This window comes from Apus apus, chromosome 9 (assembly GCF_020740795.1).
Source record: "Apus apus isolate bApuApu2 chromosome 9, bApuApu2.pri.cur, whole genome shotgun sequence".
NCBI lineage: Eukaryota > Metazoa > Chordata > Aves > Apodiformes > Apodidae > Apus > Apus apus.
The window spans coordinates 6,125,705-6,137,706 of record NC_067290.1 but is presented as its reverse complement, the minus strand read 5'-3'; the positions used below and the strand labels follow the sequence as shown (position 1 = coordinate 6,137,706).

General features: G+C 38.2%; 1 protein-coding gene across 2 annotated transcripts in view; it reads right to left on the bottom strand.

The window, feature by feature from the left end:
- The window catches only part of FHIT (fragile histidine triad diadenosine triphosphatase), a 558,573-nt gene that overhangs the window by 403,511 nt on the left and 143,060 nt on the right, over positions 1-12,002 (bottom strand). For both annotated transcript variants that reach the window (XM_051627731.1, XM_051627730.1), the window contains one exon: positions 3,372-3,493. In XM_051627731.1, the coding sequence (XP_051483691.1) occupies positions 3,372-3,471 (100 nt within the window). In that variant the 5' untranslated portion in view covers positions 3,472-3,493. The remainder of the gene's footprint in view (positions 1-3,371; positions 3,494-12,002) is intronic.

Here is a 12,002-nt window from a genome sequence, read left to right as displayed (position 1 = left end):
ACCATATTAAAGAGCAAAAAGTCCCTATCAAGCAGGAGGTGGATTTTCTTTAAAAAGACACTACAGTTCTGCTCCAAATTATGGGAGCAGCAAGGCTCTGAATGAAACAACTTGAGCATGAGGGCAAGTAGGATCTTAGCTCATGCTTGTTGCATGAGCCAATTCCATTAATCTTGTGCCTTTTGTGAGACAGAAACAATGCGTTTGCTGGCTGTAGACACATCCCTGTACTACTCCAGCTATTCAACAGCTACCTCTAAAATGATGATGTTGTTCAAGAGATCCACAAATGACTTCATGATCACTCTTTGCAAAGCAGCAAGCGAACAGAACATAGAAGAAATAGCAATACTACCTTTCACAGACAATAGTACTGGTACCTGGATGAGCATACAAATCCCAGCAATCTGACAATAACCTTCTCACCTCCTCCTCCCCACACCCAAGCTAACTGCTCAGATGTGCACTGCATACAGTATTCCCACCTGGGCTCTTGGTTCCACAGCAATTCCAGGCACTAGCAAAAAAATATCGTATAATTTCTGTACAAAACAAGAAACATAAAAAACATAATGGAAAACCAGCCCCCAAACCAGTATCTCATTAACCAAGACTGTCCCCAGCATTATGTGCCTGGCTGCTCTGAAATAAGACAGACAAGGAGAAGGGGCAGGGAAGCCCCATCCTCCCCTTTGAACTATATGCCAGCACAGAGCAGGTCCACACTCCTCTTTTTGTCATGGTAGCTGGGTGACTTGTCTTCACACAGACTGTGGTCAGACACTTCTGAGCCTTAATGATTTTCCTATGAGGACATAGCAAAGGGACTGTCTGTCCTGAGGAGAACACACACTAATCCTGAACACTGACCACATGCAGGTCTCCCTCTCCACTTGTTTGTGCCAAAAGAGGTGAATGAATTTGCTACTACCATCAAACACGTGCATATTTTAGCTTACACAGTAGAGATTCCAGTTGTTGCTAGATATCCCTTACTCAATACTAAGAACCCAGTTACTTTCTAGTCAAGAATCTGAAATAATCACATCTTCACTCAAAGGGATCCTTCAAACAGCTTCCCAAATCCACAAACTAGCATGGATCTATTACTCAGATGTCTAATGCTGAGGCAATTGAAGCAGCTTTCTCCAGGAACAGCGGAACTATTTCCTTGTCAGGAATATTATGTTTTTGCTATTCCTACTCTTGGTTACAATTAAACACAGTTTGATTTTCAAGTGTCAAACTGAATTCACAGGACGGGCAGCTGAAAATATTCAAAAAAACCCCACAACCCCCGCCCAAAAAAACAACCCAACTTTTTAAGGTGTTACTGAAAAATGATGCTTTGGCATTGCTCAAATGGTGAGCATTGAACTCCATTAGACAATTTTAACTGATTTTTTTCCAGAGAATATCTTTATTTCATAACTATTACAGCAAATTCAAAACTCCAATCCTACGTTCTGTTTCAAGATGGAATTTCAACCTTACTAGTTAATTAAAGCCACCACCTGGAGTGAGCTGGCTTTCAAACTGATTTCCTTTGTCTCTCTAGTTCATACACATTAATATTTTATTTTATACTGGAGAAAAATAAAAAAGAAAAGAAAAAAGAAAAGAAGAGGAATATCATAAGTGTGCCAAAGACAAGGCAGATAAAATTATTGCAAAAAAAACCCCAAAAAATACACTTGTTACTACCAGGTCTTGAGATGAATGCTGCATTATACAGACATTTTAAAGGCTTACAACTGCAAATTGCTCTATTTTACAGACTGTATTCTAGCCTTTGTATCAAGACCTTCTTTAATTTTTTCTTATTATAATGAGAAAGGGAAAGGGTTAGGTTTTTGTTACCTGAACATTCAATGGAGAAACAATGACTACATTATATATTACATCACATGAGCTATTAAAACAATGTGACACTAAAATATGCTGCAATACTCATTATGGGATAACAAAGCTAAACCTAAGCAAATAAATGTATCTGCCAAACAGCAGTAACTATACAACTACTGTTTATAATCTTCAATTATTTAAGAAGGAAAGAAGCCTGTAATAATTAAGTTTTATAGGCTGCTTAAATTGTCATTACTAGATGCTCATAAAACTTTAAATCAAATATCTTTAATCTGAAATAACTCTACTTTAAACAACAGATGTAATAGTTCACTTAACTGAGTAACTGAAAAAAATATTTACCTATTGTTTTCAAAACTTCCAGGAACAGTACAGATAACATTATATTTACTCTCTGATGTGGACAATGCATATACCAATGTAACAAGTGATAGAACATGAGGAAGTGACCTCAGGTTGTGCTAGGTGAGGTTTAGATTTGATATTAGGAAACAAATTCTTCACCAAAAGGGTTCTAAGGCACTGGAATAGGTCTATATAATGAAGATCTACAATTATAACATAGAGAAGTTATGGGAAAAGAGGAAGGCTGCATATTTCAGAAGAAACATATGTTAAACATATGTTAAAGTTTACTAAATTTAAATTACATATTAAATTATGAAAGAAACAACATAAAACCAAAGAAGAACAAGAAGCTTTCAATAAACTCCAGAGGACTTTCTTATTTTGCCAAAATACATCCAGCCATTGCCTGAGTTCCTAATAAAATATTACCATGGACCTCTATAGAAAATAATTATTTCAGAAAAAGTTCCACTTCCACCCACTGAAAACAGCACAAGTTACACAGCAGCAGAGTATTTACTAGAAAATATTATGCCACACTACACAAACCAATAAATAGGTACATTTCCTATCTTGGAGAATCAAGTTCCTGTACAGTTTCTAAACTGAGAATTTTACTTAGAACACGGGGCTTCATTTTTTCCTCAGGAAATATGTGCACTATACAGATGGTTTATTTAATCCATTCCTACCTAAATTAATCAAAGCAATCTGTCCCAAAAAAATAAAGAGTCTTCAAACGGGGCTCTGCTGTCATTTGACAAATTGTGTACATTTAGCTAGGAGAAGTTGAAAATCTTTCATTAAAGAAAAAATAAGTGACATTATTAAAAGGGAAGCAGGATGTGTTATTTAGCATAATATGAAATTTAAACAGTACCACCTCAGATACACTTTAAAACGCTTTTAGTAGCACCTGGCTGTTTATACATCTTCTGTGGTGAAAAGGTCAACAGAAATTCACCTCTAAGGTCACAGTTGCTAAGCAACTGTTTTCAGCAGTTCTGCAACACCGATCAAGAGCATCACGTTCCACTGCCTGGTTTCAGAATAAAGCCATGTGGGATCCTACCTGGCCTTTGAAGTAGCTCCTGAGCTCCTCCTGCTTTTCCTGAGAGAGCTGATGCCCATGGTCAAGGAGCTGCTCAAAAGGATACGTCCTGGGACCACTGGCTTCCGGTTCACGAGAGCAAAGGAGAGCTCTGTCTTCAGGAAGACCACGGAGGGTTTGATGAGGTGCTGCCCGAATCTCAGCATGATAAACTTTAATCTTCAGGGTCTGAAAGAGACAACAGTTTAGGGTAATAAAGGGACTGACTTTGCCTTTCCAGCCAACCAAACTGTCTAGGCAGCTTCTGAAAGAATGTGCCTCCTGGGCTCAGCAAGGCATTGGGTGTTTTGAAAAGGCTGTTGAGGCTTTCCTAAAAGCATGACTTTGAAAGGGTGGTGGAAAGGGCTGCTTTCCAAAGCAAAAAGTTACATATAATTTCTTAAACCCGTTTCCCATCATCTTGGCATGGCTACAAAATTCTAGAAAGGGAAGGCAATTTCTCCCTCCCAGTTTCATTTGTTCTGCACTGGGTACATTTGAGTCATACATCCATGGAGAAGCACAAACAGTACTTCACATGCCCTTTGCCTAAAGAAAATCTATGTACACAGGACTTACAAAATAAAGACAGCACATTGTCTAATCCTCTCCACTAAATACCTCAATTGAAAATAATAGTGACAAATTAAAGAAAGCATACGTTATTATTTTCCATCCATGCTTTCTAGTTTGAACAACTGAAATGTGAAGATGACCAATAATTGTGTGCAACATTTGCTCTTATGTAAAGAAAGCCAAAGATTTCCAGTATAGTCCCTACAATTTTCTCTCCTGGTGAGAAAGAAAATCCTTCTTAAATAACTAAGACACAATCCTAACAGGGTCTATTTTAGGTCTTTAAGCCCTAGAGTATTTAAAGTACTTAATTCAATCAGAAATATCCAAGGTGCTGCAGGGTAAAATATGAAGTAATGAAGAACTTCATGTGACACATTACTTGAGAAACACCAAAAGCCCTACACTAACATTACGTTGCTTGAACCAAGTGAGAAATAATAAAATTCAGTTTTGTAAGTTGCTTCAGATGGGGAAAGATACTGTTGAAGTTACGTAGTGTCTTTTGCTGCAGTTCCTTTGTTGCAAGCCTACTGTGTTTAGTAAGACTCAAACTTCATTCTTAATCTGAAAGATTTATTCTAATTTCAGGTCCCACTTCTGGTATCTGTTCCAACAAAAAGTATATGTAACAACTCTGAATGTATATGCTTTGAAAGTGTTTTTGAGAAGTGTTTGTCTTCTGGAAGGCAGTTCTGGCTTTTTCATTTATCTGATTTCACAAAAGAACTAAACTAAACTAAGACTAGCACTTATTCTGACTTCCAGGCTACTGATAATTAAAAGCACTATCCAGAGACATGGAACAGACTTAAACCCAGAATCAAGACTTTGAAGTAACAGATGCTGATTTTAAGACCTTATGCTTTGAAATTTGCCATAAGAGAGGCCAAGATTTTGGTAATCCGTATGCAAAAAAAACCCAAAAAAAACAGAATAAGGTCTGTGAAAGGTTAATTAACTAAAAATATGTGGTTGCACAGAAAAAAACTGCAGCAAGGCTGGAATATTTCAGAGTGCAGTGAGGCAGGAAACTGCTACAAGTAGAGCAAGTTTTCAGTCATCTGAATTCTACCTCCTTATTGCTTGACTGGCCTGTAAACAAGCAGAAATCAATACAGCACAGGTGCATGCATGCTGGTCATGAGATGCAAATCATGTGTGCAACAAGGCTTCCCAGCTGATTGGAATCACCTCACTAAGTCTGTTCCCCCAGGGATTTCCATTTTTCACATAATGAGGAGGTCATTACCAGCTAAAACAGAAATTAAATATAATTGGTGAAAGATGTTTCTTCTTTAATGATAGTAGTCTTTCTAATCCCAGTAATAAGGAGGACAATTACATAGTAATGTTAGAAAATGAAAGAAATCCATTTTTGGTAAAAGAAAATTTCAGGCCAGTTTAACACACTTTCTATTCTGACTATTCAGATGAAAAGTGTATTTACTCTTCTTCATACTGCACATATACATTACATTGCCTATTTCATCTGCCTCATTTTCCTAATCAAATTTCCTTCAGGCTACATTCCTGCAGTTGTAGGTGTCAATATAGTGTGAAAGGCTAACATAGCAAGTAGACTAATTTTACAGCTACAACAGATAACAAATCTGTATAACTAGAAAAGAAACAACAAAACCCACACTAAACTGGAATTCTATGTTACCCCTTGAGAAATAAGAGTGCTAACATTAGAGAAAAATGTTGAGGTACACTGAAATATTTCAACTATTATTACAGTTTTGTAAAATGTCAAGAATAGACACATCGCATTTGCCCAGCCTATAGAAATTACTGCTCATACATTTCATCTATTTAAGAGGAAGTCTAATCACAGGTCTCCGTTCTCCAAGTTTATTTAGTTTGGGGGGCTAGGGGTGTTGATTTGTGCTTCATTTTATAAAAAGCAGAATTTCACAGAATCACAGAATGGTAGGGGTTGGAAAGGACCTCTGGAGATCATTGAGTCCAACTCCTCTGCCAGAGCAGGACCACCATAGAATCTAAGGCAGGTTACTCAGTAACACATCCAGACTTGAAAGTCTCCAGAGAGGGAGATTCCACAACCTCTCTGGGCAGGCTGTTCCAGTGCTCTATAACCCTTACAGTAAAGAAGTTTTTTTCTCATGTTGAGGTGGAGCTTCCTGTGCTCAAGTTTCCATCCATTACTCCTCATCCTAGCACTGACTGAAAAGAGATTGGCCCCTCCTTCTTGACACTCACCCTTCAAATATCTGTATACATTAATAAGATCCCCTCTCAGTCTTCTCTTCTCTAGACTAAAAAGCCCCAGGTCTTTCAGCCTTTCCTCATAAGACAGGGGTTCCAGTCCCTTAATCATCCTTGTAGCTTCTGTTGGACTCTCTCAAGTAAATCTCTGTCCCTCTTGAACTGGGGAGCCCAGAACTGGACACAATACTCTAGGTGGGGTCTCACTAGGGCAGAGCAGAAGGGGAGGAGAAACCTCCCTCTACCTGCTGGACATGCTCTTCTTAATGCACCCTGAGATACCATTGGCCTTCTTGCCCACAAGGGCACATTGCTGCCCCAGGGATAACTTGTCCACCAGGACTTCAGGTTTCTTCTCCACAGAGCTGCTTTCTAGCAGGTCATCTCCTATAATCTATACTGGTGCATGTTGTTTTTTCCCCAGGTGCAGGACTTAGCACTTATTCTTGTTGAGCCTCATTAGCTTCCTCTTTGCCCAGCTCTTCAGTCTGTCCAAATCTTGCTGAATGACCACACAAGCTTCCTGGTGAATCAGCCAATCCTCCCAGCTTTGAATCATCAGAAAACTTGCTGAGGATATTTGTGTCAAATACACAGAGAGAACTCTGAGCAGAAAATAAGGTTCACCTAAAGACAGGTGAACCTAAAGACATCAAGATAGGTGTCTGCTTGCTCTATGTCATCTCTAGAGTCAGAGACCAATAGTCTGGAATACCACTGGAAATTACTTTCTCTGTACTGGCTATAAGGAATGATGGTGCTAATACTTTAAGGCTGTCTTCCTGCCTCCTCAGACCTTCTCAGTGGATGCTTAATTGAGGTGGTATTGGTCCTCCAAAATGCCCTTGTATTTTATCATACAATTATTTGACCTTAACAACAAAGCGTTGAGGTGACCACCCTCTGGGAGCTGAGCAATCATGGGAGCACTGTTCGAGTAAAGCAACAAATCTGCTTGTAACAGGAGAACACAAGATAATGCAAAATGAGCTGCTAACATAAAATGTGTATATTACAGAAACCAAATTACAATACCATTATCTCTCTGTGCTAATGTGAATATTTTAGAAACAATCCAAGGAGATTTCTTGAATATTAAAGCTTGCCATTTTACCCTATTAGTATCACCTGTTCATTAATTTTGACACTCCTGATCCTGCTACTCCATTTCACTGTAAAAACACTGCAAACTAATATGGCAAAAAGCAAATAATTTAGTCTTAAAAATTATTATTTTTTTCAATTCAGCAAGATCAGACAACTTGTGTCACATACTGTAGTAGTCAAGGGAACAAAGAAACTCTCCGATAAGTTCTTTTTATGGCTAACTTCAGAATTTTCAAGCACATTTGCTAAGCTCCTGTTTGTCCTACAAAACTGTCTCCTTAAATGTATATTCGGTATTTTTCCCTCTAAAAGCTTTGATTATATGGAAAGTGATATTCCTACTTAAACATGTGACTTCTGCACCATATTCAAGAAGTGATGTACAATGAAGAACTGCCCTGCATGCTATCTCCTTTCTCTCCTTCCCACTTTATTATTTTACACTCATTCCCTCCCCTCACTGCCACTTTGTGAGGATGAAATCTATACAATTCTGAATATTACTTATTTAACCCAAGCACATAACACCCTGTTCCTAGCAGTCAGGATTTGCCATTTTGATCAAAGGAGACTTAAAAACACCCACGCAAAGAAATAATTTTATTCTAAAATTTCTCAGTTTTTCTACTAGCCCTTTGCCCCTGGAGTGGCTTTATCTCTCAGCATCCTCCACTCCCACCCTCGTACAAGATTTAACTACGTATTTTGAGTTCTTCCAGTTTCAGAAAACAGCTTCTAATTAAAAAAAAAAAAAAACAACAACAACAAAAAAACCCTCTCCCTTTCAGTGACCCAAAATATACCACACTACTGCTATTTCTGTTCTGAAAAAAGCCAAGAATTGCAAAAATAGAAAAGGTGCTCACGTATCTTTGACAGCCATAGCCTAGATTCTCTCCATGGGGGTGGTATTTAGTGTTCTACACAGGGTTGAAGGGAAAAGCTTCTGTGGATTCTTTTCCATTTTTACTACCCACAGAAGATACTGAACTGAAAGCCATTAAATATGATGTGTACAACCAATCGTGGTGATGTTGACAAAGACCAACTTCTCACGTCATACAGAGATTACAATGGACTTGAATCCACAACATGTGACTTCCCCTGCTTAATATAGCAGCCAAGAAAGCATCAAAATTATTCCTGTTTAAATATATTGCCATTTTCTTAGCATGGACAATCAAGCTATATTATCTACTGTCCTGGTTTAAGCCTGGATGAAGCCAATTTTCTTTTTACTGTTTGGTTTGGTTTTTTTTCCTTCAGTGAGCTCTCTTTTAAATAGCACCAAGTTTTCCAGCTAGTGAACTGATAAGGCTGGAATGTTTATGTTACAGCCGAGAGATCAAGGATGCTCTGCTCAGTGAATCTGCTGCTTCAGATAATAAGGGAGCAGAAGAGTCATATCTGCAACCCTTCCATAGAGAGGAGTGCACTAGACAGACAGCAAAATCAGCCAGAGCAACTCCATACATATATATACATGTCATATTCAGTTTCAAGTCAAGGACCATGGAAGTCAAGCCCCTTCCCTTCCTGCTTCTTCCCTTCTCTCTCACTCACGGCCGCTGTCCAGGGAGGATTCCATCCCCAGGCTTGTGTATCCCTGACCCTCATCACTCTGTTCTCAGCTCCTGTCTTCTCTGCCACTCTCTCTGGCAGCTCCAGGACATTTCGGAACTGCTCACAGCTCAGGAGATGTTGTGGGAGTTGCTGGGGGTAGGGGGATGTGATAGGCGTTTTGCACATTCCTGGGCAGAACTGTATATATTTGTACATATTTTCTTTTATCTTTAGTATTTAATTAAAGCTGTTCAGTTTTAAATCAGGAAATTCTCTCTTCTAATTATCTCTCTCCTCTCCCTACCTGGGTGGGAGGGTGAGGGGATCACAAGCATTATTGTCACTGGTTTAAGGTTCAATTTCGAGTCAAACTGTGACAGCTGCCCCCAGAATAAAGCAGAACTCAGATCCATTCTGAATGCCAGCATAGACAAGGTAGTTAAATTTTAAGGGGAGCCCTACATGCCACTAAAACATCTTCCTGCTGCCTCCTTTAGATATTAATGTTTTCATTCTTTTTCCCTTTTATTTATTAAGCTTTTAAAAAAACTTTATACTTTTTTTTTTTTCAAAATTGTTCCTCTTCCGGCACTAAACAGCTTGTCCACTGCACCTGATAAGCTAAGGTGGGAGGACCCTCAGGAACACACATGTAAGTCTGTCCCTGGTTTTCTCTCTCCTAGTTGTCTGGTCCAGCATTACCACGGCTTTTACAGTCTTCATTTAAATACAGAAGAAAACAGAAAAACTACTCAAACAAACAAAACAACAAAAAACCCCCAAAACTCCAGCCTGCCCACACTCCCCCACCAAAACAAAAAAAACACATCCCAAAAAACAATTTAAACCTCCAGACACCCAAGTCTTTGTTGACCAAGAACAGACATCTAAAAGGAAGCAAACAGCTCTGTAGCAACACTGTAAAGCAATCACATTGACAAGTTAATCAGCACATGCAGAATCAAGCTAGATATCAAAAGTGATATACCATCCACAGCACATATAGAGGGCAAGTGATGCAGACATAGTTGTCAGATTCATTTGTATAGCAAGCATTTGGAATACAAATTAGACCAACTTGTTCGTTTGTTATAATTCAGGTAAGGAGTGCAAAATTATACACAAAAAAAATATTTTGTAGAGGCAAAATAACTGCATAATCTGTTAAACTCTAAGAAAAATGAAGACTTAGAAGAGTTATGAAAGCACTGAATAAGCACTACATCATTGAACTGTCTATACGTACACCATGTTCACTAGAAGATGGCTCATATTGCATTTAACCATACTGAGAAAATAATTCTGGCAGCACAAGGTCATTGTTTGCCTCTGTACCCAGGAGCAGATCAACTTTTCCATACAATAGAATTTGTTTTCAAATATCACATTTAAATTACTTTTGCTATTTTGACACCCTAGCTCTACCTGCAGCTTTACTGCTAGATAAGATTGTGTCCACTTTTCCCCATATTAGCAAAGATGATCCAAGATGACTCCTCCTTCCACTGTCATCCAAGAAGATGACATAAATCCAAAGAAAAGTCTGATAACTATAAATTTGTCAAAAATCCATGTACTGTATCAGTGATTTAGATGATTATAATGAAATGGGAGACAATCACAGCAGATTCAACTCCTCATTGGCTTCTACCAGAAGAGCAAAATATGTATGGGCATATATATGCAATATAAGTGATGCTCACAAATATTTCCTTGGTGTTAATCTACAAAGAAAACAACAACAAAAAAAACCAACCAAAAAACCACATGTTATATTTTAAACATTGTTTAATAACTCGCATCCACCAAAGCTATTATCCTGATGCACAGAGAAGATAGGGTTTTGGTTTTGCCTCTTAAGTCATTCTGATGAACGAGACCTTTAGTGTTGTAATAACTATCATGAGTAATGGAACAACCAATGGCTTTTATTAAGGAGGAACACTGAATAATGTATTACCAACACTAAGATGAAGAAAAAATGTATTTTTGTCAGGGAAAAAATATTAGTATCAATCATACAACTTTTAAAGCAGAAAGGCAAAAGGCAGAAAAAGAAGAACTTAAGAAAATGCTACGAAGTATGCAGCAAACTGAAGAAATTAGACTGTGAAAATCCTTTTTTCCAGGGTGGCTACCTAAGGCTACATTACACGCTAGAGGAACAATAAAAGATTGTGACATTTCTTGAGATATATAAGTGTAAGGAAATATCTACTCTGATGAAGGTAAAGATAGGGGAGGAAGGTTCAATATAGAGACTAGCACACTGCACAATGAAATACCTGAGTTTAAGCTTATTTCTTTTGAGGCTACACAGTAAGAGAGCTGGCATGATGGAACAGCTGGGAACGTTCTTTTGCTGTACCCTTCACTGGAAAAAGGTGGCTTTAATAGTACAGAGAGAGGAAAAAGCTGACAGTTTTTAGCATTCTTATTTATTACTTATATAGCACTACAAAAGTCACATTACTGGCATTAGAAATATACACCAAGACTAACCCTTACCTTACTGTTTCCTTAGAGTGAATGTAATTTGGACATCTATGGTATTGGACAGGAAGTTAGGGCAAATAGAGCTGCAGAAGAAAAGCTGCAGGGAGCTAAGGAGTAAAAATCCATGAGGAGAAGAGAGAAAGGGCTCTTCTCAAAATTCTATGATGGTATAAGCCCAAGCACAGTCAGAAAGACAGAGTGCACAGGTTGTGTTACAGCAAAAGGATCGACCTCTGCAACTCAGAGCCAGCACAGGATTACAAAAAGTCCAGCCAAAAATCAGTGTGTGATGAGGAAGAGATGGTGCCTGGTGTGTTTCCACACTCAGTCCAGAATGTCTTGTCACTAAGAAATGAGTTATGTCACTTGAAAACTGAAAGATGCAAAGTTTCACCTTCTTCAGAGGAAACTACTTTAGTTAGAGGGGCTGCAGAATTAAAGTAAATATAGCATTTCTAAAAAGGAGATTATCAACAGAAAGATTGAGGCAGCTGAGACTTCTGAAAGCTCAGAGAAAAATGCTACACATATACAGTGAGTCCTGACCATACTATTCACATGTGTAAAGAAAAATAAGCCACAAACAGTAATAAAAATCTAGGATTAGTGTTATCATACTTAATTTCATTCTGAAAGCAATGTACTAATATTAGGCTATGGTTTTGCATCTGTAATACTACAAAATTGTCATATTTGGAGCAATTGCTGTGATACCCAAGCACCT